Source organism: Calliopsis andreniformis, chromosome 4 (assembly GCF_051401765.1).
Source record: "Calliopsis andreniformis isolate RMS-2024a chromosome 4, iyCalAndr_principal, whole genome shotgun sequence".
In the NCBI taxonomy this organism is placed as follows: Eukaryota; Metazoa; Arthropoda; class Insecta; order Hymenoptera; family Andrenidae; genus Calliopsis; species Calliopsis andreniformis.
In genome coordinates this window covers 14,010,293-14,033,146 of record NC_135065.1, presented here as the reverse complement: position 1 = coordinate 14,033,146, position 22,854 = coordinate 14,010,293, and the positions used below count along the sequence as shown (strand labels likewise).

The 22,854-nt window shown below is 34.7% G+C and overlaps 7 protein-coding genes across 15 annotated transcripts; 4 read left to right on the top strand and 3 right to left on the bottom strand.

Annotated features, from left to right (window-relative positions):
• The first annotated feature begins 1,353 nt into the window (after positions 1 to 1,353).
• LOC143177795 (non-structural maintenance of chromosomes element 3 homolog) lies at positions 1,354 to 3,286 on the top strand. Its single transcript, XM_076375978.1, has 6 exons — positions 1,354 to 1,852; positions 1,930 to 2,258; positions 2,326 to 2,494; positions 2,580 to 2,674; positions 2,756 to 2,887; positions 3,001 to 3,286. The coding sequence occupies exons 1-6, from the start codon at positions 1,849 to 1,851 to the stop codon at positions 3,067 to 3,069; spliced, it is 798 nt and encodes a 265-aa protein (XP_076232093.1). The 5' UTR covers positions 1,354 to 1,848; the 3' UTR covers positions 3,070 to 3,286.
• Positions 3,287 to 3,726: 440 nt separating this feature from the next.
• On the top strand, positions 3,727 to 8,108 carry Slob (Slowpoke binding protein). Of its 4 annotated transcripts, XM_076375963.1 has the most exons (10): positions 3,730 to 4,881; positions 5,041 to 5,049; positions 5,802 to 5,960; positions 6,176 to 6,348; positions 6,481 to 6,746; positions 6,865 to 7,159; positions 7,220 to 7,311; positions 7,406 to 7,531; positions 7,609 to 7,682; positions 7,904 to 8,108. In XM_076375963.1, the coding sequence occupies exons 1-10, from the start codon at positions 4,553 to 4,555 to the stop codon at positions 8,022 to 8,024; spliced, it is 1,644 nt and encodes a 547-aa protein (XP_076232078.1). In that variant the 5' UTR covers positions 3,730 to 4,552; the 3' UTR covers positions 8,025 to 8,108. The 4 variants fall into 4 exon arrangements, with proteins under 4 accessions (XP_076232076.1, XP_076232077.1, XP_076232078.1 ...); XM_076375962.1 differs by lacking the exons at positions 5,041 to 5,049; positions 5,802 to 5,960 and adding an exon at positions 7,764 to 7,811 and having other exon boundaries at positions 3,729 to 4,881; XM_076375961.1 differs by lacking the exons at positions 5,041 to 5,049; positions 5,802 to 5,960 and having other exon boundaries at positions 3,727 to 4,881; positions 7,764 to 8,108.
• A 603-nt stretch (positions 8,109 to 8,711) lies between these two features.
• On the bottom strand, positions 8,712 to 11,138 carry Caf1-55 (chromatin assembly factor 1 p55 subunit). Of its 3 annotated transcripts, none has more exons than XM_076375968.1 (5): positions 10,946 to 11,138; positions 10,066 to 10,564; positions 9,740 to 9,997; positions 9,328 to 9,655; positions 8,712 to 9,242 (listed from the first exon to the last, which is right to left on the bottom strand). In XM_076375968.1, exons 1-5 carry the CDS (start codon positions 10,962 to 10,964, stop codon positions 9,063 to 9,065), a joined length of 1,284 nt encoding a protein of 427 aa, XP_076232083.1. In that variant the 5' UTR covers positions 10,965 to 11,138; the 3' UTR covers positions 8,712 to 9,062. The 3 variants fall into 3 exon arrangements, with proteins under 3 accessions (XP_076232083.1, XP_076232085.1, XP_076232084.1); XM_076375970.1 differs by lacking the exon at positions 10,946 to 11,138 and adding an exon at positions 10,851 to 10,866; XM_076375969.1 differs by lacking the exon at positions 10,946 to 11,138 and adding an exon at positions 10,704 to 10,835.
• Positions 11,139 to 11,227: 89 nt separating this feature from the next.
• LOC143177796 (uncharacterized) lies at positions 11,228 to 13,068 on the top strand. Of its 2 annotated transcripts, XM_076375980.1 has the most exons (5): positions 11,228 to 11,320; positions 11,660 to 11,793; positions 11,930 to 12,013; positions 12,071 to 12,300; positions 12,407 to 13,068. In XM_076375980.1, the coding sequence occupies exons 2-5, from the start codon at positions 11,685 to 11,687 to the stop codon at positions 12,677 to 12,679; spliced, it is 696 nt and encodes a 231-aa protein (XP_076232095.1). In that variant the 5' UTR covers positions 11,228 to 11,320; positions 11,660 to 11,684; the 3' UTR covers positions 12,680 to 13,068. The 2 variants fall into 2 exon arrangements, with proteins under 2 accessions (XP_076232095.1, XP_076232094.1); XM_076375979.1 differs by lacking the exon at positions 11,228 to 11,320 and having other exon boundaries at positions 11,385 to 11,793; positions 12,407 to 13,067.
• Positions 13,069 to 13,401: 333 nt separating this feature from the next.
• On the bottom strand, positions 13,402 to 14,733 carry Tfam (mitochondrial transcription factor A). 2 transcript variants are annotated; one of them, XM_076375981.1, is made up of 4 exons: positions 14,589 to 14,733; positions 14,019 to 14,343; positions 13,837 to 13,935; positions 13,402 to 13,707 (listed from the first exon to the last, which is right to left on the bottom strand). In XM_076375981.1, the coding sequence occupies exons 1-4, from the start codon at positions 14,663 to 14,665 to the stop codon at positions 13,570 to 13,572; spliced, it is 639 nt and encodes a 212-aa protein (XP_076232096.1). In that variant the 5' UTR covers positions 14,666 to 14,733; the 3' UTR covers positions 13,402 to 13,569. The 2 variants fall into 2 exon arrangements, with proteins under 2 accessions (XP_076232096.1, XP_076232098.1); XM_076375983.1 differs by lacking the exon at positions 13,837 to 13,935.
• Positions 14,734 to 14,964: 231 nt separating this feature from the next.
• Positions 14,965 to 17,037, top strand: LOC143177793 (uncharacterized). 2 transcript variants are annotated; one of them, XM_076375972.1, is made up of 5 exons: positions 14,965 to 15,207; positions 15,714 to 15,920; positions 16,187 to 16,486; positions 16,552 to 16,794; positions 16,863 to 17,037. In XM_076375972.1, exons 1-5 carry the CDS (start codon positions 15,190 to 15,192, stop codon positions 17,007 to 17,009), a joined length of 915 nt encoding a protein of 304 aa, XP_076232087.1. In that variant the 5' UTR covers positions 14,965 to 15,189; the 3' UTR covers positions 17,010 to 17,037. The 2 variants fall into 2 exon arrangements, with proteins under 2 accessions (XP_076232087.1, XP_076232086.1); XM_076375971.1 differs by having other exon boundaries at positions 14,965 to 15,920.
• A 1,231-nt stretch (positions 17,038 to 18,268) lies between these two features.
• Positions 18,269 to 22,854, bottom strand: LOC143177786 (uncharacterized). Its single transcript, XM_076375951.1, has 5 exons — positions 22,298 to 22,854; positions 21,938 to 22,008; positions 21,506 to 21,844; positions 18,594 to 21,429; positions 18,269 to 18,487 (listed from the first exon to the last, which is right to left on the bottom strand). Exons 2-5 carry the CDS (start codon positions 21,967 to 21,969, stop codon positions 18,269 to 18,271), a joined length of 3,426 nt encoding a protein of 1,141 aa, XP_076232066.1. The 5' UTR covers positions 21,970 to 22,008; positions 22,298 to 22,854.

The window sequence follows — 22,854 nt, the reverse complement described above, 5'->3', positions numbered from 1 at the left end:
TCTACATAATATGCAATTTTCTAGGCTTCATTTGATAATGCCATTGACTGTTAATTAACAAGGCGATAAAGGAAGCCGAAATTCACCATTTCTCGCGTAACATCTCGCGTAACATCTCGCGTAACATCTCGCGTAACATCTCGCGTAACATCTCGCCTCCCGGCTGGCTGGCTTGTACTTGTAATCGAGAGGATACGCGTCACGATATAAAGAAGCGATCTAAAAGAAGCGAAACTGAAAGAATATTAGGTAGATTAATAAAAAGAATGAAACGGTTCACGAGGTACAGTAGAGTGTGTGTGCGTGTAACTGTGTACAATGTGTAGAGTGGGAAGCGGGTAGAGCGTTGGCGCCAGCTGACCAGGCCGATGTCGGCCGACGCGATGCAACCAGACAAGAATGCAAGTCGCGACGCATCGAACTACCTACGCAAACCTAACTACGCTTTACTTACCTTTAATCCTAGACCTGATTCTCACTCTTCTCGTTTATAGAATAATCTTTCCGAAGAACCAATTACTCAAATTATGATTTACTAATTCTCCTTCTTATTGTACTCTCCTCATTCGTGCATCTTTCTTTTTGGACTCGATAATTAACTGAAATATTAACAAGTGCGGTAAGTGGCAAAGGTCGCAAAAGAGAGCGGGAATTTACCGCAACTCCTTCATTATCCGTCTCTTTATCTTTCTATGTCTCTGTCGCTGGTGTTTCTTCGACACAACCGCGCATCGCGTATTTACTTACACGTTTCTCTATAGTCTGTGCGGGAGTGATTCTGTATAAGTAAACGATGCGACAGTGTGGCGCCAAGCTCTTGCATACGAGTTTCCTCTGCTCGTTCCCGGCGATATATGTATATGTACACATACACATGCATATATATTCATATATATTCAGACTACAAGCTGTTTAAGAATCATCCCACGACAACACAGTTGTTCTTTGCACTGTTATTTCTTTCTCTTCAATGATAAAAATCAGTTTTGCTCACAGGCTGTTATTATTACTGTTGCTTTTCTTATCGTCATCATCATATTATATCAACGTCATTTTGAGGCCTCTAGTAAGCGCTGGGTATGACGGGTAGGACAATAATGCAGGTCAGTATTCCTGATTAAAAGCATAGCAAAAATTAACAGATAGTACATACATACATCGATACATCGTTTATGGCAAAGATAAGAACAATCAAATAAAGTCAAGGTACACATCTTACAAATCTTAGAATTGCATACTCCTGACACCTATCGGACATACAATACACTAACAATAAACTGTGCTCGACATATGGGCACTGAATCGCCACACCCTCTAGCACTAATACCTATGAACCAATCCAGTGAATTCGAATACGCAGTAATGATACATCATGAAATTCATTAAAAAGTTTATTTACTAATTTAAGCGTATTACGAGGAATTGGAGTCTAAGTGTCCTTATAATTCATTTACGACATATCAGATGTGTGATTAATGTATCAAAGAAACGTTGGAAGGGAAAGTAACCAAAACAAACGATAGTTGACAGTTAGTGATGGTTCCCACGTTCCCACCAGTTCCTACTGCCAGTCATCAGTTATTATTCGTTGAAATTGATTCGTTTCTTTACGTTTGTGTCATTAAGGGTGCCCTTATTATCAGTAAACAGATTTTTGCGATATTCCATATTTAAATGCATATGAACGAATGTACATACACACATATTTTTTATCAAATCTACATGGTATATGCGTGCATTGTACATGTTCTCCTCATAACCTTCCAACGTCAAAGGAAGAATCCTGGAACATGCGATGAGTGTGTTTATCTCTGAAATAATATAACATTGGTGTCTACTCTTTCTAAAATGGGTAATAAGTCGTGATTGCGAGATGTTTCTTACAGCCATATAATTGGTTAGAATTGTTTATCTTTTCTTGAAATACAGGTTCACAGCGAGACAAATTACACTTGCTTGAAGAAAAGAGTTTGTCCCAATCGAGAGTCAGGAGGAAAAGTAGTAATGTTATATCTTTGTCTCAGCCTGTCCCCAGTACAAGTAGTCACAGAAGGCTGAACAACCAGCAACAAGACTCTAATGATCGTTCAATATCCGAAGACCAAAGTCAGCTTGTTAATAGCGTAATAAGATACCTTTTTCTGTTAGACAAACGAAAGCAAGTTATTAACAAAATACGTATAATTAAAAATGCCTTTGGTGGCCAGGGAAAACACTTTCAATTTATAATGAAAAGAACTGGGGATCTGTTGTCAAAGGTATAATGGCAATTTTATTTAGTATAACTTTCTTAATGTTCATTTGTATACATGAATACATTGACAGATTTTTGGATATCGTCTAGTTGAACTAGAAAATACCAAATATATGCTGGTTAACGAAATAGACAACACATTTCCTCATTTATATCCTTTGAGAGGAGAAGGCTGTCAGCAGGTGCTATTATTTATAGTCCTTACTCATATCTTTATGCACGAAGAATCATGCTCAGAAGGTACTAATGTTAAACAATTTTTCATCATCCTTTGTACATTAGAAATACTCTATCATCTTTTTAATTACTTTTCTAATTACTTTAGAATTGCTGTGGGACTTCCTTACAAATTTAGGCATCGAATGCTCAGAGAATCGTCATGACAGTTATTTTGGCAATGTTAAACATTTAATAAGCGAAGTTAGAACACAGGAGAAATGTTTTATAAAATGCTGAAAATTGTGCAAGCAAATGGAATTAAACCAGGACTTATTCTTTTAGGTTTTTGTCAATCAGGGATATATTAATAAGACAGTTGTGGAACAAAATGATTTGTCAAAAGTAGAATTTAAATGGGGACCCCGAGCTAATCACGAATTTTCACGACGCAAATCTCTTGAATTTGTATCGCAGGTATTTTATACCATTGAACCATATTTCTTTATTTTTGTATACCAATCATTTTCTTAAAAAATAACATAATCGTCAAACACATCGTGTACAACGTATAAATCACTTATGCATAGGTGTACAATGGACGACCGATAAACAGCTGGCCATTGCAGTTTAAAGCGTTGGCGGCATGGAACAAATAAAACAGCTTCCATTAAATTCGTTTACAAAGGCAAAAAGCGATGCGGTATTCTAAACAACGGTACAACGTACATTATTATGTTTTGAACAAAGATATTGTAATAATTGTAACCAGAGTAAAGTTTGATCCGATTCCAATAATAGAATAATAATTTTTGAATTGAATATAATTCTGAAAGTAACTCTATAAATACGTATATCAAATTTTCTCAAACGTCCCTGAAAGCAACCATAAAACTGCGAAGCTAGATTAAAGTCCGCGACGCGGTCTTCGAGTTCACCAGAGGTCAGAAGAATCTCAAATGTACTTTGTTGCCCTAGTTTTAGCCAGATCTAATAGGATTCATATTTATTTCTGACGGTCTACGTCGTACAACTGAGAACCAGCACAGGTATAATAACATTATACTTTAATTTTTTGCAATCAAAAGATTTTCTCAGTAAAATATAAAAAAAATAAAAGATGTGAGTGTGCCATCTGTCAGCTTGACGGTAGTTACAAATCGATACCAATAATCGTAAACGATTTACGAATCGATCGGAAAACAAGTTCACAGATGGATTAAAACGTTGAGACGATTAAAAATGATTGTTGCTGCCTTTGGTGACGATAAACAAGAGACACATCCGTGTTCAAAAACGTGGCTTTCCGTTAGCAAGCGAGATGGAGACTGCGCAGTAACGAATCAAACAAACTACCAGCTGGGCCAGCGGGAAATCTGTGTCAGGCCGGGCTAAGCTTTGCAACGCTTATATCGCGTCAGTGTTCGTTCAGACTGCTAGAGGTCTGTTGGTAGCGGGAGTAGTAAAGGGTGGTTAGACGTGGCGCGACATAGTGTGATTGACAATGTGACAGTAATACCACGCGTGTTACGGTATTCGAACATACTCTTATACCTTTTGACATTAGGATTCATTGGGTAACTTGATATTAAAAAGCGGACTCTTATTCGTACACGTATTACATATATTCACGTGTGCAAACCGAAACTTTTATTTCTGACGTCATCCTCTATACAATAGTATTTACGATACTAGCAACAATAACGTACAGCGCGATTTATCGACGTATATCGATTGAACGGAATCGAAGAAATCGTAGAAGCGCGACATAAGAATCGAGTCAACACCGGCTAGTTAAATTAACGAGCTTCCCTGTTATCTCCCGTAAGTAAACAATAAAATGTCGAAAAGTTATGAGAATGATCATTCGAAAAAAGTAGAAAAACGAAAATTGAGTATGCTACAAGTATGACCGCCTATTTCGGCGCGATCTTACAATATTCGCGCAACAAACAAACAATAATGCGCTCCGTGGGTTTACTCGATGTTAGCAAGACTGTACAGGAGAAGAAAAAGAAATGAAGAGACAAAGACATCGGGTTTGTTCGTTAGACATGTAAATTTGTCTAGATCTGGGTGTTGAAAGAAGTGAAAATTTACTGCTAACCGGCTACGACGCGAGAAACTAAAAATTTCGACAAGATGTTTAATCTCTATCAGAATTTGAATAAAAGAGACGAGGATCACAAGGAGCCAGATGTAACTGGACACGATAGATTTTGGCAAGAACGTCCGAGGACTCGTCGCAAGCGTCGCGCCATTAACCGAAGGACTCAGAGCGCCATCGAGCTCGATTCCGAGGCTATAGTGTCTGCTCGTGGAACTCTTCGCCGTGGAAGAAGTGCAAGTATCGAGGATGAAGACAGCGACGAGGATAAAGGTTATCAGTTGACCAACAAAATCGACAATCTAGCAAAAATATTATTTAGTCGTGTATCCGCAGCACGAGCTTGCAAGGAATCCGATGTCAGGTGATTCAATTTTCCTGCTTTTATTTAAATAGTACTAGTCAAAGTTTCCCTATTTCTCTCTAATTTGCGCGTGCGTACGTGCGTATGTGTGTGTGTAGGGGAGTGTGAAGAGGGGTGCTTTATAAGATCGATAGCAGCAGTCATATCGGTCGATTATAGCGAACAATAGCAATTAATCCGTCGTATAGATTATAAATAATTGTTGTCGTGCATTTTTCGCCGATTTTTCACCGATTTTTCACCGATTTTTCACCGATTTTCCACCTCTCGATTAAACTCTACCATTTAGCACCTCATCATTTTTGACACGAGGAAGACGTATGTAAGTACATGCAGAGATACACATCCCCTTTATCGCGTTCTTATTTTTATGAAGCTGTCATTTCTGAAATCTCTGAAATTCCCTTCGTTAAGTCTATCGTCTATCGATCGAACTCAATCGCCTCTTAATGATATGCGACAGATACACCGTACATACATAGAGGTTAAACGATGTCACAGCCAAGTACACATATCGTTTTGGACGAATTAATTCGACTGTATTTGTTTACAAACAACTCTATCGCGAAATGGGTTGATAACGCACAACACTCACTCCGTATTAAGACGTTATTATGTGAAAGTTAAAAACTCGTGACGCGAGAAACGGAAAATCTACATACATACATATGTACTTCCATTCAATCTCATTAGTCAACGATGTCAATGACATGCGAAGGTGAACGCGAAAGAGCGACTGATCATCACAGGAATTTCCGTATAGACATTCTTTTTCGAGGAAAACGAATACCAGCAACGCATAGACGCCCGCCTAGGTCTGACATACACAAATCAAATTCTTTTCTTTCATTAAAAAAGAATAGGAATTCAGACGATATAGTGGAAACAATTGTGATCGAATAAAACCGTTCTGCTTGTAGCTACGTTAACGTTCACGCGGATAATCCAGTTTGCAGTCGTTGCTTCGAAAATCTAATTCGTCATTGGCATCGCTCGAGAAATTATTCAGTCAGACAAGAAGTTATCGTTACATCCGATCACTGTCATTCGAACGACTCGAAGACTGTTGTTGCCTATAGGTACATACTACACTTCACATTGACTTTCATTTTGCTGATTTAGCAAAAATAAGCTCCACCTCTTGAACCGCTTCTACCCTTTATACGAGAGTTGTTTCGGTAAAATACAAGTGGGTGAAATGTAGTTTCACTGCAGCAATGAAGATGTTGTCTCACAGATGAAAGGAAACTTAATGAATGAATGAATGAAATGAAATGAAATTTGATCGATGCAGAAATGGGAGACACAGCTACACGGCACTGGGTCATGGGCCATCCGCTGTTTGCGAGGATGTTGGCGAGTATATGGAAATGGAAAGAAGATCACGGGATCGTGCCTTATCTATCTGTCAAGCATATATCCGAGGAACGCCACGCTACAGTCTCATCAAGCAGTTAAACAATCTCGGTAAACTTCAGCTGTAGTCTCTCCATCGGAAGAAAATTTGTTCTAATTTTTTGATATTTCTACGTATGTATTGAATGTGCCATAGGACTGAACTATAGGGAAAGATAAAGAGATTTCTCCGTTGTGTTCTAGGCTCGAGAGTGGACAAACATTGGTTCGCTGTGAGAGACACTTCTCTAAAGACCGATCGATTGATCACCTTAACACCGTTAAATAGAAACTGCTCGTTAACTGTTTCCCCTGGGACCAAAAACATCTTAAACGATTTGTTCTTAGCTTTGCAACATCCATATATATGTCCTATATTCGATATCGATTTCCTTGAATACGACGGCCAAAATTACGTGATAGTAGTTCAGCCTATCAGCCAGGGCAGCCTAAAAGATTTAATATACGGGGTGAGTTTTCTGAATGCACATGTAGAGAGTAGCGGGATGCGATAGCAAAGAGAAACAATGAAGAAGCAATTATAGAATTAAAGGCTTTGAATGTATCGTTGCTGTGTTACTTTGGTAGATCGAAAGAACTGGCTGGAACGAAGATTGGGGCCAAAAGTACGGTTCCCGTGGGAAAGGACTTCCTTTACCTCAGGTTCAACAAATGGGGCGTCAGGTACTGGAAGCGCTAATTTTTTTAAAGGAAAGAGGATTCCCAACAGTAACTCATTTACACTCGGGAAATGTGTTGGTACAAAACGGTGTCGCGCGACTTGCCGGCCTCGAGAACACGCTTCTAGGTTTCACTAGCCGAATACACCCCGTAATCACGTCTCGAATCTCACAAAATACGTCTATTGACATGATATGCTTCGGTAAGCTTCATTTTTAATCGTCCGATTCACTTTCTCTACTAACTAAATATGCCCTTCTAGGTCATATGCTATTCGAAATGTGTGCCGGTTACGAGTTACGATCGTTTAAACCGAATGCAGTGCATCTCTCGGATCTTGAAATGTATCCACAAGTACAAGTCTTTCTTTTTCATACTAGCTCGTTCAAGTTTGCTTCTCATTTTATTTCGTCAAACCACTTATTAACTGAAACGTTCATCTATACAGGTCATCGAATTGCTCAACTTCATATTCGGCGGACCATCGAACCGTCACAAAGTCATTGAAGAACTTCTTGTTCATGATATATTTCGAAACATTGATCTTCGTGAAATGCGAGGAACACCCGTCACAGTAAGAACAATTTTATTTGAAATTTGTTTGTTCGAGCAATCATTAATTAACTTTCGTCTACTCGATCATTCTCATAGCTATTTCGACCAACGTTAACCCCCTCAGTCGTCAACTTACTCGACGGCATTAAACGGCAAAACAACAGTAAGAGGTAACAAAAGTCGATTTCATCAGTTTTTAATCCCCATCTAGTTTTCTATTTTCTTAAAAATTCATTTTGCATGCATAACAGGCAGAGATCGCGTTCTATAAACGACGTGTATTTAACACGCAGATTTTGGTAATGGCACGAACGAATCGATTAATCGAAGTATATGCGTACGTTGAAAACCGATCAATTAACGCTAAAACTAGTTCGTTTTGACTTTACAGAGTCACCAGTTTGAGTACCACCCTTGATATCGATACGATGTCTTTGCACAGACCGGACAGAATTTGCAAAAATTCTTTACTTGATGAGATATACAACGAGCTTTCAAACACGGCTGTGTAACTATGGGAACAAAATTTCTTTCGTATTGCATTCTGCCAGTGTTAAAAATTGATTTACACGAGGCTTACGGTATTTCGTATGCTTCTCTCTACCAAGTGCCAAAATTATTTCAACATTTAATCTTAACGGTAGTGCAAGAATAATATATTTAATAATATTACTACTATTATTATTATTAATACTACTACCACTACTATTACCACTATCACTATCACTATCACTACCACTACCGCTACCACTACCGCTACCACTACCGCTACCACTACCGCTACCACTACCACTACCACTATTACAACTACTACTACTAACGATAATAACAACAATAATAAGACGAAAAAAGAAAAATAAAAGATATCAAAAAACCAAGTTGCACATGTATGGTTGGCTTTATTATTTCAAATATTAAAAGACATCCAAAACACCTGCATTTGCTGATAAAAATGTTGAAAAACGATCGAACGTTACTTTCTAATCATCGAAGACCTATCTCTTTTTAGTTGACGCTTCATTATAATTTTTCGTTCCGAAATAATTATGTGACAGTAACACTACGAAAAAGAAAAATGCTCTATAGCCGATTTTCAAGTACTAAACCCGTATGTGTCTGCCACACATGCTATGAGTTTATAATAATTTAACATACTACGATATCACAAAATTAAAAAAAAAAGAAGAAAAGAAAATTGATTTTTGCATAATATTCTTGTAACGTTACAAGAAAATTAAAAAAATAACATCGATTATTTCCCAAGAATAATAAATATATAATCACGAAATGGTTCAATATTGATCCACTGATAAGAAACCGTACATATAGTTTAGCAAATGGATCTCAAGATTGATAGTAAAAATAAGCATTATTGCTTTCCAATGATCTTCTTTTTCGTTCCAACGTACAAATTTATTTTTTAAGACTTCCTTGACTTGCGCGCATCAATTTCACGTCTCTGTTTCTGTGGAGTTACACGTGTACGCACACATTTAATATAGAAAGTTTCAGTATCAAATAATTCATTTAATTTCTTTTTCTTTTACGATTTATGAAGCACCAGCTTCTAGTTCACTCGCTGGTGTATCCGGTTCTTCGTCGTTGTAAATATTTTCTGCCATTTGCCATACTTGCATTATATTGTCTTCTGACACAGAACAAATAACCCATGGTTCGTTTGGATTCCATGAGAAATCACTAATTTTTGCAGTATGACCGCCGTGTATGAACTATGGAATACAAATAATAATGTTATACTAGTTTTATTTAACGTAGCAGAAATCTAATGAAGAAAAGGCAAAATATTAATTGTACCAATAACTCGGGTGGCCCATCTTCGGCATCTTCGCTAGACTGCTCTTCGCCAATTTTACTAAGGTCCCATACGTGTAGTCGTCTATCTGTACCGCTGCTGGCTAATATCGTTTCATTATGCGGTGACCACTGAACTTGAAAGATTTCGTCTTTATGAGATTCAAAAGAATGTAACTTCAGCTTAAGGTTCCTTAAATCCCAGAGTGCTACTGTTTTATCGGCGCTACCAGTAGCAAGAATAAATTCCGAATACGGATTAAAACTTAGACAATTCACTTCAGCAGTATGAGCATCGACCGTATGGCTCGGCTTGCTAGTATTATTACACCTATCAACAAAAACAATTCATTATAAATTTATTCTCTAGTACCTTTCCTATGTCATGATAATAATACAGTGACTATATAGTTACCTTGTGTCCCAAATCATTAATTTTTGGTCATCTGCAACTGAACCAAATAAAGACTCGTGTAACAGGTGCCAAGCTACATCTTCTACCACGGCCGTGTGACCAGTAAAGATAGTTTTCGCATCTATAACGCGATTTTCTTTAGGAGGTGCATTAATATCCCATAAGCAAATTGTGTGATCATCGGATGCACTGAGCAAATAACCATTAAGATTTGGATTCCATGAAAGACCATAGCCTTCTTTCTGATGTCCTCTTAACCTGATACAAGATCAAAGAATATTATCCACTGAAGGAAAATCACCTTTATAATTCCCTGCTTTGTTTACCTTAGATCTGGCTGACATTCACCATTTGGATCTGGTTTACTAGGATGTTTTGTATAATCGAATACAAGAACATCACTAGAAGGTGTCTTAGTTGCTATCACGCATGGATTTTGAGGCATGTACCGTGCTCTATTTACTTCCCCTTCATGATTTATTTTTATTTCAATCTCTATCTTTCCACTCACAGAACCAAATCCTCCAAATTCACCTTTCTCATTGTCATAATGAGATGCATCAAACTGAGCATCTTCATTTGGCAACTGAACGCTAGCAATAAGTAAATGATTTTGTTCATCTGAAGTGTGAGTGCCCAGAATAAGGCGATGAACAGAATAATCCTTGCCTTCTGGTCTTGTTACGTCAGGCAACCATTGAGCAGTCAGGGATGGCCATTCCAAAGCATGCGTCATCACCAGATCATACAAAAAAGGGGTATTTTTTTTCCATATTTTATATTCTTCGTTAATAACCCTTTCTTCCACTGCATCATCGAAAGTTTCTGTAGTAGGAATAGATATGTGGTAAAGTAATGGGATATATGTAGATGTTAGAAACAAAGATTTTAAACAATAACTGTGTTAGCCTCTCGCCGATAATATAACCTAATGAATCACTAAACAGACACCATTCTTACAGACCTTCGACTTCACGTTATGAAAGCATGCTGTGTTTTAATTCGAACACGATTGAATTGTAGGTACAAAATGAACGATTTCCAAAATAGAAGTTTATTACTAACAGAGATAAATTTACACAAGTTTTCCACAAAAAGCAATTTTGTTTACCGTGATACAGAAAGCGTCGCTTGAATAATCACTTGAATTACATGAACGATTAGAAAATTTGTATAAGAATCTAATGCAATAAATGTTATTCTTACCACCGTCTTTATCCCCCATTGTTACGTTTCGTTAAATTTTTAGTACAATACGTAAAATACTGAGAAAAAGTTTAACCCGCCAAAAAGCCGCGATGTCCAGCCGGGTTTCATAAAAAGTACAAGCGTACTTGCTAGAATGCCTTAAATATACGGTGCATCTCCACAATACTACCAAATACGACTAAACGCCAATGTAAACAGCTTTTAGAAGGTTTATTGCAATACGTAGCTTAAATACTATTCGTATAGCACATTTTATGTTTGTACACTTTGCCACATATACACATTTCAACACAAAATTGCATTCACTAAATAGTTTGATATGTGATATAGTTAATCAAGATTTTCAATTAATATTTCAATGAAAATTGAACGGCAAGTCCTATTGTATATTAATACAAGATTAGTTGAACGCATTAAAAGCATTTAAAAATTTACAAAATAAATGTACAGAAAAAAATAGCAAGTTTATCATTTAGATTAAGGTGTTATAACATATTTTCTATACATGAACACTGATCACATGCATGATGCACACATGTACAATATGCATACAGGCAGTTTTGCTGATAATGTAAAGTTACTTATTTCACTGTCACAAAAATATGCACGCGACGATACACACGAGTTATCTGGATTACTTCTTTAAGTTCTGAAACTTGAGGCTATTCTTTTAGAATGAAAAATAAATTATAATTTCTCATGTCAAACCAGATAAGGCACACAAATAACTGAAACCATGGAGGACATTAATGCTAAACGAGACGTGAGAAGAAGACGAATTTTAGAAAATTCAGAGAGACGTTTATTGAAAATTACCGGTCGGAATAATAATACCGAATTAGGAGGTAAATGTTACGTTTTTGCTTCGGTTATTCTACGTAAAAAAGGTTATATTTATACGCATTCATTTTATTTAACAAATCATCACTATTTTTAATGTTGTTAAGGTCCAATTATTATTTAATCTTTGTACGTATATAGATCTGTCTAGTCAGTCATCATCATTTATTGCTAAAGACATACAGAAGGAAAGCATACAACCAGATATAAATGGTGTAATGTTAGGTAAGGCCCTTAAAAATTCTTAGTGTTTACAATTATTTAGTTATTATACAATTATAGATGGATATAGCAGCAGACATAAAAATGCAAGTATTTTCAAATCAAATGACATTTGGAATTATAGTACAACATGTAAACATAATGACACAAGAAATGAAATAGAAAATATTCATGGTACTCCAACAAACTCTTTACTGGTTTTCTCATTAACAAATCGTGTAAATTACGTATTGTTAGCCATCATTGTCAATATTCTACTTGCCTTACAGTTGGATCACTTATTTGGAAAGGTAATTAGTTATTTCTGTCTGTATTAAAAATTAGGGTTGCTACAACATTATGAAATTATATCCTCTTGTTTTGTCAACAATGAAAGGTGATTTTGTTCAAACACAGATGATCACAATACCATGTTTTCCAATTATACTGGGACGTATATATAGTCAGAAAAGTACAGGGAAAACGGAAGATGGCAATCTGTTGTATACTGCTTTAATTTTATGCAACATCAAACCCAAGTTAACTCATAAGTTCAAAAAATTTGTGACATTAATATACATGATACTAGAAGATTTGGCTTTGTATATTTTCAGCTTTATTTTGATACACTGTGGATTGTTTTACTATCATTTGCAGAAGACAGATGTTGCAGCCACTTTCAGTGAATGATTATTTATTTAGAGAATTTTCAATTTCCATGTACATAGTATTGAATGTTTATTCAGAAATCGTAAACACAGATAAATTATGAATTGATTTTTGATTGATTAAAAATAAGCATAAATATTAAAAATGGAACTCTTACTGTTGGTGGAAATAAATAGCACTAACAAGAAAATGACTTTGATTTTTTGTTTTCCCAGTTAAAAAAGTAATCCACTACCAATTTAAATGAATGAGTCTGATAAAATTAAACTTTAATATCTAAGACGATAACGCGGTTCATTCTAATAATTATTATCTGGTACTTATATACTAACTACTCTAATATTGTTACAAATTGAGCATTTTATAGAGGGTGTCCCAGAACTGGTGGTACAAGCGGAAGGGGAACAATTCTACAGGAAAAAATAAGACAAAAATTTAGAATAAAATTGTTTAATATCAGAGTGCAATAAATGATATAAAAAGCACAATATCAGAAAATTTTATTCTATATTTTCTACTTATTTTCTCATGTAGAATTACCTCCTTTCTACTCGTACTATCAGTTCTATGACATCCTGTATATAAGAAAAAAAAGTCTATATTAAAATATTAGTGATTATACGAGTTTATTTGAATAACTAAAATGATATATGGAGAAATGAACTAGTATTAAAGTACTTACAGTTTAAAACTCATTGACATTAATATAGATACACAAATAAAATAAATATAAGTAACAGGAGTAAATATAACTATCTTCTTTATTTTCCTATACAAAGTTGATTCAAAGTTGATAATTATATGATAGTGTAGTGCCTCATTCTTCAGCATATCTTGTTTCACCAGATTTTGTTATTTAACAATTTTTTTCGCTTATTTTACTTATTTGCGTCTTACAGCTTCTGGAATCCCTAACCGTTCATCTTCCTCTCCCATAAGTCTAGATCTTGCTGATATTGTTTCATTAACTCTTTTGCCTTAGACACATACGGCTCTTTTTCTGTAGTTGTCATATTTTTCCAGGACAATGCTTTCACACGTAGCCACTCCTAACAAAGAGAAAGAAATCAAACATCAATTGCATTATTTAATGCAAAATTATAAAGCTAAATAATTTGAGTAGCTTCTTTGATTACATCCAACAGGTACAGAAATAGCTAATAAATAATTTATTATACCTTGAAAGGAATAGTTGGACCCTTTTCAGTTCTCTTAGAATTTACATACAACAGAAATGCATTTGTAGGTTTCGTTGGTTTGCCTAAACAATTACTTTTCTGCGACAAAGACAACTAGGTGGTAAAACTACCGAAAATTAAATGTATTAAGAGATAAAAATTATGTACATTAATACACTCACCGATTTACTACTTTGCTTTTGTTTTATCTTCTCATCTTCTGGTAAACAACTTTCAAATTCTTTTAATTGTTGAATATATATTTCATAATTAGAACAATATTGTTTTTTAAAGTCTTCCTTCTGAATGGGTTCTAGCTTCGCCCATTCTTCAGATGCTCTTTTAATTACTTCAGCAGGTTTCATATTAGGATTTTCTTGTACGATTCTTGGTCTGGCACTTCTTACATACAAAAGGAAAGTAGATAATGGTCTCTTTGGTTTTGTGAAATTTACATCCTGTGTTGCAGTCTTTGAAATACTTTGACAAATGTTTAATAAATAATTCCTAAAACAATGCAAAATGTTTATTTGTACTTCTATTTTTGCTTAAAAAAAATTATTTAAGCATCATACGAAATATTCAATTAAAACAGGAATTTATAATTCAAAAATAAATTTAAGAAAGAACTATTATACATAACAAACTTGCTACACGTGGTTTTTCTTTGTACATTATGTTTAACCTTACTAGAGAGCTTAGAAGATAAATATATAAAACGCAATAACAGCAACGTAAAAACGATGTTTTACCTTCCATGCAAAAAGTTTCCTAAATCAAGAGAAAATATAAGTTTTCCACAACCCGCCATCATATTCTGCATACACATGTAGTTTAGGTTTCTAGATATTAATTAGTATTGTTGTGCATTGTACAACCAGTGTCTAGCGTCTTGAAGATAATATCGAACTCAGATCAGTGGCTTCAACATAAAAATTAATACAGTATTACAATTTACAACGGACACTTAATCAATACCTTTTAAAATATAAAAAATATCTTTTTCAATATTTACATAAATGCATTCTTAATCAAGCATATCAATGGTATTACAATGTTTTAATTATAAATAAAACAGGCATAGTTCATATCCTGATCAAATTTCGCCACCATTGATATAGAGATAGTTTTATTTTCTTTATTTAATTCAATTCGTCTTATAAAACATACATTCAAAATATATATTAAACCATGCAAGTGTACATAATATTTGTATCTCTCTTTAAATTTATTTTGTCATTTAGTATGCTTTATTTATAACATAAGTAATCTAGTACTTTAGTGAAATTAAGTTTGTCATTGTCAAGTTGTGGAAGGCCCGAAAATTATGGTTACAACAAATTAGTCGGCACGATGGCGGAGACATATGAGGTATCAGAGATTTGTTATAAAACTTTTTATCATAATTTATATGAATTAATGACGAACGTGTTTTGAAAGTTGTACTACACGTTTTTTATGATTATTTTGCTCTTTTTTTTGTGTTATTTGTAAAGTGTGAAACATTTTTGTAGGGTAGGTTCTAAATAGGTAGATAATGAAAAAAATTCAAACACACATATGACCGAAAACGCATAGATTTTTAGTTATACGCTCGTTTACATTACGTAATCGTTGACCTATTTGTTGCTTGCATTGTGTGCTATTCCTTTTATAACTAACAAACTAAGTGTTTTTGAATCATATGTATACATGAACTTTTTTTATCGTTTCCGTACATAGAATCTGCTTTCCAAAAATGTCCGACATTTTCTGATACACCCTGTATATTTTCCTCATACATTTAAATGTCAAAAAATACAGATGTATCATCATTTCAGTATACATTGTTTACAGTGTTAATTATACATGTTGTTTTACATTATTTTTATTTCCAGGGGATATATGATGTATTAGAAAAAATATTGGAGTGCAGTGTATGCCTTCAAATACCTAAAACATATATTGTACAATGTATAATTGGTCACAACATTTGTATAACATGTAGAAATGCATTGTCATTGTGTCCTTTTTGTAAACTTCAGTTTACTGAAACAAGAAATTTTGTTGCAGAGGAACTAGCATCCAAATTAAACAAAATAAAGGTTGATTAATTTAAATATCTATGATTCAATTTAGTGACTTATCTTTAGATTACAGCACATAATTATGTGTAATGTTTCTTGTATTACTTTTTTTTCTCTAATGTATTTTAAAATAAATGTTGTTAGAAATCCATGTTATGAGTTATATAACTCTTTTATTATGTGCACAAATATAGATTTTGTTTGTTTCTATAAATAAATAAATAAATGTCAAATTACCTTCTATATTTGCAGTAACATAGAGGTCATAGTTCTTTATGTTGTAGGTAGCCTTAAAAAAAAACGAAGTAAGTACACAAACTGATTTTGAAAAAGAAAAAATCAGTTTTGCCACTCAAACAGATATAAAAGTTTCTGCAAATTTCTTACAAAAAGCTAGTTCTGCCACTCAAACAGATGTCAAGGCTTCTGTTAATCCTATACAAAAGAGCACAAGAAGTATGCATTCTGTGCATACTACAAGATGGAGTTTTTATAAATGTTTGATTGGTACATGTATGTATCAATCAACATTCAAAGAATTAATAGAACATTTAAAAGAAAATCATAAAACTATGTTTCTTAAGGTATAAATGTTATTGTATGTTTAATTTTTTTCTGCTCCAGTAGTTAAAAATTATTTTACTTTTAGATTGAAAATATTAAAGGAATATTTTCTGAAAAATGCATAATAGATGCCGCTATATTACCAGTATATTATGATTTTGCATTTCTAATAAATGGTATGGGTGTATTTTTTGTTAATATAACAGTTAATTTGTCTCATACACTACTGGCCAGAGTATTGCTGGCACGTAACTCAGAATCATCTGTAATATATCATTATGAGCTAACAATAAAAAAAAGAAAATATCTGTTAAAGCATCATGGAAAGGTATTGTATCACTTCTATTGCATAGTAAAATATTATAGTATTCAATAACTGATTTATACTTGAAATAGGTGATGGAGTGCAGGATGAATAAAACATTATCTTACTCATGCAATTTGCACACAAAGGAAACATTAATGTCTAGGATAAATACTGGGAATGATAAACTATTAGAATGTACATTACAGATACATAATTGCTGTTGTACAACTTGTTAAAATGTGTTATTACTACGCGTTCGATTATGTCTTGAAAAATCTTTTTTTATTTTTTTTTTATTATAGAAAATAGAAACTTGATATCATTACGATATTATTTTATCAATACAGTTGGAAAGAGATATAAATTAGTACACAATTTGTTCTTAAGTTTTAAAGTGATGTATTTGCATGTAATTAAATGTAACTTTTTGTTTCAGTCGTTTAAACAAAAGTACTTTTTATGCATGTTTGTTACGTTCAGTTCTTCTTCAATTTTGTAACATCAGATACGATTCTGATTCTTTCATTTTGTGAAAGGTAAGACTGAAGATTCTTCGTGTCTATCTTCAAGATTGTTCCATGTTTTGTCCTATTACAAAATTAAAAACCTTGCATGTTTATTTTAGCATTACATTATTTAGTTACACCTTGCATTCTTTTATTTTTCTTTTACAGGACAAACTATAAGCAATATTTGTCTATAATAGTTAGAAAATAAATTGAAAGTTTATTAGTTTAAATTCGTAAATTCGTAAATAGTTACAAATGAAAATAATGTAACAGTAGAACTAAATTAATGCGACGCAAAATATATTACGGGCATATGAATGAATGAGTTTGTATTTTTGTTTTTCAATACATGTCATATCGTAAAGAAACGTACGGAAAAAGGGAAGAACTTCTTCTATTTTCACTTAAAGAATCAACGCAATAAATGACTCAACAGAAGAATATATACATATATTCTTTAGCATATAAACTGGCACTGATTACAAACGCTATTAACTTTAGCGACATGATTCGCGCGTATTTATCTCCGAGCTAGATCCTGTTCCTTGAGTAGAATAAAGTTATATTGTCGTTTGATCCTTGCCCCTTTGATACGAATTAAATTAAGAATCTGAGATGTTTGAATAGATTTGAAAGAATTACATGGAGAACTCGACCCTGCCGTACGCACTATTAGAATAACTTTACTTTCTACCATGACGCTCGTAATAGTCAGCATAAGTGATCAATGCCTATGATTTTTGAGCGTATTTCATATAACGCTTGGTGGACGTATGAATCTTTCGTTTTTACTTAAACGAATTACTAAGCAGCTACAAAACTTCCTTTTAACTGTGTTTTTGTAACAAATGTAACAGTTTCATCAAACGGTCGGTGGAATATATTATAGTACGCAGTTTTGCTAGATCCCCTTGGTTAGCTGACTCCATGAGTTGTATCGATTCTTTTTCGACGTATTTCGACAACATAATTAATATTGCTTTCCTTCAGGTACCTCCTTCGCGTAACGATTTTTGCTGTTCTAAAAGCCGTTCCAAAGGAGATGGACCAGGTCCAGACCATAACGATTGCTGACTAATTCGGGTCTTTGTCTGATCTTGGTTCGATACGGTGCAAGCTGGCGAACTTGACCCCCATGTATTGTTACTGCTAAATAACGAATAGGTGTTTCCAGTGTTGATTGGCTGAGTTGACTTCAAATCCACCTGGGAATAAATATATAAGAATATCAATGTAGTATTTGTCTTGATGTGTAAATACAGACTAAGTTAGGTTTTATACCACTTTTAAAATACGTTTAATAATACATACTTCTGAAGACCTAGAGTTTTCGAATTTGTTTCCTCCGTTAAAGTGTTTGGCATGTTCCGAATCCGACAGGTAATTAGAAGTTCTCAGTGATACTTGTGAGAGTACGTTCCCGGAATTAGAGGAACTTTCACCCCAATTATGGTAGTTGTCTATAACGGATGCGGCGCTTTTACCGTGTAATTGTGCACCTCCGTTGCTGGAAGTCCAGCAAGGTATTGAAATTGGTTGCTGCGTGTCTTTCCACAAATTAAAGTTTGACGTTTCGTAATTATGAAAAAGCGGATAATTAACTGCGGATTGTGACTGATTTTTCGATACACCCACTTGATTGGGAAACGAAAACTCCAAAGCATCCGAACTTTTATTGTACATTGACGACGATAATGATTTCTGCGTTATTTGACCGAAAGCATTTTGATTGAAGTCACTTTGAGTAAAATCAAACTGGAAGTTCGACACATTGGTCGAGCTTAATGAATTCCCGGGTACATTCGATACGTTCGATGGCACCATAGACGAGGTGGATTGATTAAGTTTCTTCTGATATGTATTTAACGTCGATAAAGGCGAAATGTTCGCAGCGACTGAACTAGTTAGGTTTACTTGACTATGCAAGGAAGATATCGTGCTCGGTCTGAGATTGCCGGTTGTGGTATTTTGTTGTTGAATGCCCAAACTAAGACCTTGTTGTTGTATATTTATATTTTGCTGAAGACCAACATTTCCAGTTTGTTGAGAACTAAGGATATTCTGCGAAGATTGAGTTGAAGATGGGATTCCAACATTTTGATGTAATAACGGATTTTGGATTTGCATTCTCTGATGCAAAGGTCTTTGATTTTGATTCGATACGTGCTGCACGCTTATATTCTGCGGGACTGACTGTTGCACAGAACTATTAAAATGTCCTCGAATCGGATAGCTCGATATATTTCCTACGTGGTTTGTCAGATAATTCTTCGCAAACTGCGGAGTTTGTACATTAAACGATGGACTTTGGTAACAAATGTTTCCCACGCACTGAGATATACTAGACATCGAAGCTTGTTCTTTCGCGACAAGATTGTTAATCTGAGACGTTTGTGAAATAGAATTTTGCGGCAATTTGGCGGTTTTGGTTTGATTTTGAACTGTAACGACTTGATTCTGTACAGTAGTCGTGGGAAAAGGCATCAACGGTAACCGATTCTGAATGGTAACCAATGTACTAGTGGGCATGTTGGGAACGCTAGGAACGCTATTAGACTTTGCTGTTTCTCCAATAGCTGATACAGTTTTGCTTCCAACAGACGTACTTTTTACTGGTGATGTCGAGCTAACTTTCATCTTTTTTTCACTTTCTTCTTCCACGATCAATGGAGATATATTTTTAAATGTAACTTGTTTTTGCTCAGTTTCAGCGCGACGCATAATAGTTTGCATTGCTATATTTTGTCTTGGTTTTCTAGTTACAGGGAGCGTGCTGCTTTCAAAATTGCATTCTGCACTGGCAACCATTGAATCCTTATTTCGCTCCAACGAGCCTTGAGGCTTCAGTATGCCGATTCTTTTATCCAAAGAAGTTTCCAACATATCAACATCAGCAGAACCTTTACTACTGGCAGATTCTGAGAGAACTGGACTAGCTGACACAATAGATTGTCTTTCTTTATTCAAGCTTAGTTCTTCTAGTTCTTTCATCAATTCATTGCTAGGTCCGTTTCCTTGATTCAGAGAACTAAATCGATTATCACCGTTTTGATCTCCTAATGTGATAGCAATTAACGCGGCACCATTGATTTTATATTGCGTTAGACAATGGCCTAACTGAAGGATACGAACTGCACGCAATTTATTCGAAGCTTCAGTATCATCCTCTAAATCGGTACTTGTAAATTTCAAATTTTCGAAACTCTTTTCCAATGGTAGAAAGCCTTGTAAATCACGATCCTCTGGCAGTGGTACTTTAACATACTGATCACATGCAAAATCGACCACACAATACTGCAAAGCATTTAATAAGACGCAAAGGCTGGGCCATATTTGAAGTCTCGAGGTAAAAGCTGCTTCTTCTAAAACTGTGGGTTTCGTGTGGATCCAATCAAGGCACAGTTTTATAGAAGGCAAAGCGAAGTAATCGATAATGGAATCTTTTATCGTATAAACAGGTAACAATAATGCGGACAAGCTGCCTGCTATCAAATCCAAAATACAATCTCGTGCAACTTTTTCGTCAGACGTCAATTGTTCACTTTTCAACGACTCGATACTGCCTGCGATCACACTCGTTGTATGTTCCAAAGCGTACAAATTGATGATGAACATTTGTACCAGCATCCAAGAGCTGAAACTTTCGGTCGCAACCAGGGCCGTCAGTGTTTCGGTCAATAATTTTGCATACGTGGATGCCATTTTCAGATCTCCAAGATTATGGATAACACCGTGAAGTTTTAAAAAGACTGCTATATATTCTTGAGATGTTAACTTTGTTTTTCCGTCTATATTTAACGAAGTATCGTTTAAAGCAGATGAAAGCGTTTTGGCCAAATTCGTTGTGGCGACAGGAAAAGGATGTTTTACAGCAACAGATCGCGCATAATGAAAAACAGTTCCCAATTTGTTACCACGCGATGCTTCGAGAAGAGCTAACTGGTTATACGGTTGTCCACTAGACGGTGACAACGATACTGCATGCCTGTAAAACAGTTCCGCTTGTTTGCTCTCGTTCCTATAACGAGCAATGTCCCCTAAGTGTACAAGACAGTACTGGCACGCGTAAAAACACGACGATTTGTGGGGCACAGATAACTTCTCAACAGCTTTCCAAGGAGATGTACATCCGTAGACATAGCCTTTCCTAAACAATGCATTTTACACTAAATTTCTTGTTTCTAAATGAAGTAAACATTCTGTGATGCATTCCAATTAGTTACCTTCTGAACGGTAGATCTAAATCAAACGCAGTACAAATTTCTTGCAATAGTGTTAAATAGAACCCACTTGCTGCCTCTAAGCACCAACTAAGCAAAGCTTGAGATTCTCCTCTCTTTGGATTTTTTCTATCCTTTGCCTGTGACTGTAAAGTTGCTATATAATTCTTAAATCCAAGATTCCAAAGCTCCTGCTCAACCTTTCTATCCAATGCATATTCTAGATCCAATATAAGAACTTGTTGATATATCTTCTGCAATTGTTGTTGGCATACCCAGGCATCACTGTCATTTAAGAGATCCTTGCAATGTTGAACCTTATCCTTTAATGGTTCGGCTTTCCTAATACATGTAAAAACAAAATAAATCATATATGAAAATATACATCGATATCTTCACTCAATATTGAAAATGATCTAGTTAGTTTTGACTTACTTTAGAGCCTGTACAGCTGCGTTTAAGCCCATATTTTGTATACCTTGACTTGCTAACACAATATGTTTGGCCTAATCCAATAAAAAATTTAATGTTTTGTGTTTGAGGTGCATAAGTATCATACTTTTTTTATATATATAAAAAAAAATAATAAACTTTCTCGTAAAGACTGGCTTACGAATGATCATAATGATAAACACTAAATACAGCTTTATAAGTATATACACTTTTCCACAGAAAGTACATAAGAAAAAATGAATACTCGTCACTTAGAAAATTCATAATATTCACAAATGACATAAGTACAACACAACATGGCCAAATTTGGACTACATTGGCTTTGCATTTGACTTGACTTACTCAGTTACAAGGATCTCTTTTTACTTAATGCGTGCTAGATTCTTAGATAATACTCCGTGACTTGATTAAATTTGAAACTGTCAATAAATTCAAACGATTAAGCATACTTTTTTGTATTGTCAAACTCGTCCAGACCTATAGAAAGAAACTTATCAGATGACTATACATTAACGGAAACGTCTACAGACATACCGATTCGACAAAAACAAAATTTTAACAAATATTCCGAGTATGTAATACGATTTATTCAATACAAGAACGTCAATATGCGTTACAATTGAAAATCTAGGTTAACTATAGCGCAATGGCAATACATATGCACATATCTGTGACGAAGAACCTCTCTCAAGGAATGAAACCGGCGCATAATTCAAAAGCTTCATCGGGAAATAATTAGTTATTAATTTTATGAAGCATTTCGAAAATGAAAAAAAAAAGAACTTACTTATATATTCACATATTTATGTCAAAAAGAAACAAAATGAATCTGATTAGCGATATATGCATCGTAGCAATGGAAAACTGCACCGCCCTCGCGTTAACCACTTAACGACATC

What these genes read in the sequence shown, in the direction of transcription:
- Caf1-55 (XM_076375968.1), bottom strand. An exon ending in TTAATGATTTGGGACACAAG is followed by an intron (nt 9,656 to 9,739) that starts GTAACTATATAG and finishes TTTTGTTGATAG; the next exon opens with GTGTAATAATACTAGCAAGC. An exon ending in ATGGGCCACCCGAGTTATTG is followed by an intron (nt 9,243 to 9,327) that starts GTACAATTAATA and finishes TGTATTCCATAG; the next exon opens with TTCATACACGGCGGTCATAC.
- Slob (XM_076375963.1), top strand. Translation starts at nt 4,553, where the DNA reads ATGTTTAATCTCTATCAGAATTTGAATAAAAGAGACGAGGATCACAAG. An exon ending in CAAGCAGTTAAACAATCTCG is followed by an intron (nt 6,349 to 6,480) that starts GTAAACTTCAGC and finishes GTTGTGTTCTAG; the next exon opens with GCTCGAGAGTGGACAAACAT. An exon ending in ATCTTGAAATGTATCCACAA is followed by an intron (nt 7,312 to 7,405) that starts GTACAAGTCTTT and finishes TCATCTATACAG; the next exon opens with GTCATCGAATTGCTCAACTT.
- LOC143177796 (XM_076375980.1), top strand. Translation starts at nt 11,685, where the DNA reads ATGGAGGACATTAATGCTAAACGAGACGTGAGAAGAAGACGAATTTTA. An exon ending in TATAAATGGTGTAATGTTAG is followed by an intron (nt 12,014 to 12,070) that starts GTAAGGCCCTTA and finishes ATACAATTATAG; the next exon opens with ATGGATATAGCAGCAGACAT. An exon ending in TGGATCACTTATTTGGAAAG is followed by an intron (nt 12,301 to 12,406) that starts GTAATTAGTTAT and finishes GTTCAAACACAG; the next exon opens with ATGATCACAATACCATGTTT.
- Tfam (XM_076375981.1), bottom strand. Translation starts at nt 14,665, where the DNA reads ATGTGTATGCAGAATATGATGGCGGGTTGTGGAAAACTTATATTTTCT. An exon ending in GGAAACTTTTTGCATGGAAG is followed by an intron (nt 14,344 to 14,588) that starts GTAAAACATCGT and finishes GCATTGTTTTAG; the next exon opens with GAATTATTTATTAAACATTT. An exon ending in AAAAGCAAAGTAGTAAATCG is followed by an intron (nt 13,936 to 14,018) that starts GTGAGTGTATTA and finishes TCTTTGTCGCAG; the next exon opens with AAAAGTAATTGTTTAGGCAA.
- LOC143177793 (XM_076375971.1), top strand. Translation starts at nt 15,624, where the DNA reads ATGTCAAAAAATACAGATGTATCATCATTTCAGTATACATTGTTTACA. An exon ending in CCAAATTAAACAAAATAAAG is followed by an intron (nt 15,921 to 16,186) that starts GTTGATTAATTT and finishes TTTATGTTGTAG; the next exon opens with GTAGCCTTAAAAAAAAACGA. An exon ending in TGTTAAAGCATCATGGAAAG is followed by an intron (nt 16,795 to 16,862) that starts GTATTGTATCAC and finishes TACTTGAAATAG; the next exon opens with GTGATGGAGTGCAGGATGAA.
- LOC143177795 (XM_076375978.1), top strand. An exon ending in TTAAACATTTAATAAGCGAA is followed by an intron (nt 2,675 to 2,755) that starts GTTAGAACACAG and finishes TTATTCTTTTAG; the next exon opens with GTTTTTGTCAATCAGGGATA. An exon ending in CTCTTGAATTTGTATCGCAG is followed by an intron (nt 2,888 to 3,000) that starts GTATTTTATACC and finishes ACTTATGCATAG; the next exon opens with GTGTACAATGGACGACCGAT.
- LOC143177786 (XM_076375951.1), bottom strand. Translation starts at nt 21,969, where the DNA reads ATGGGCTTAAACGCAGCTGTACAGGCTCTAAA. An exon ending in TTAGATCTACCGTTCAGAAG is followed by an intron (nt 21,430 to 21,505) that starts GTAACTAATTGG and finishes TGCATTGTTTAG; the next exon opens with GAAAGGCTATGTCTACGGAT. An exon ending in AAAACTCTAGGTCTTCAGAA is followed by an intron (nt 18,488 to 18,593) that starts GTATGTATTATT and finishes ATTTATTCCCAG; the next exon opens with GTGGATTTGAAGTCAACTCA.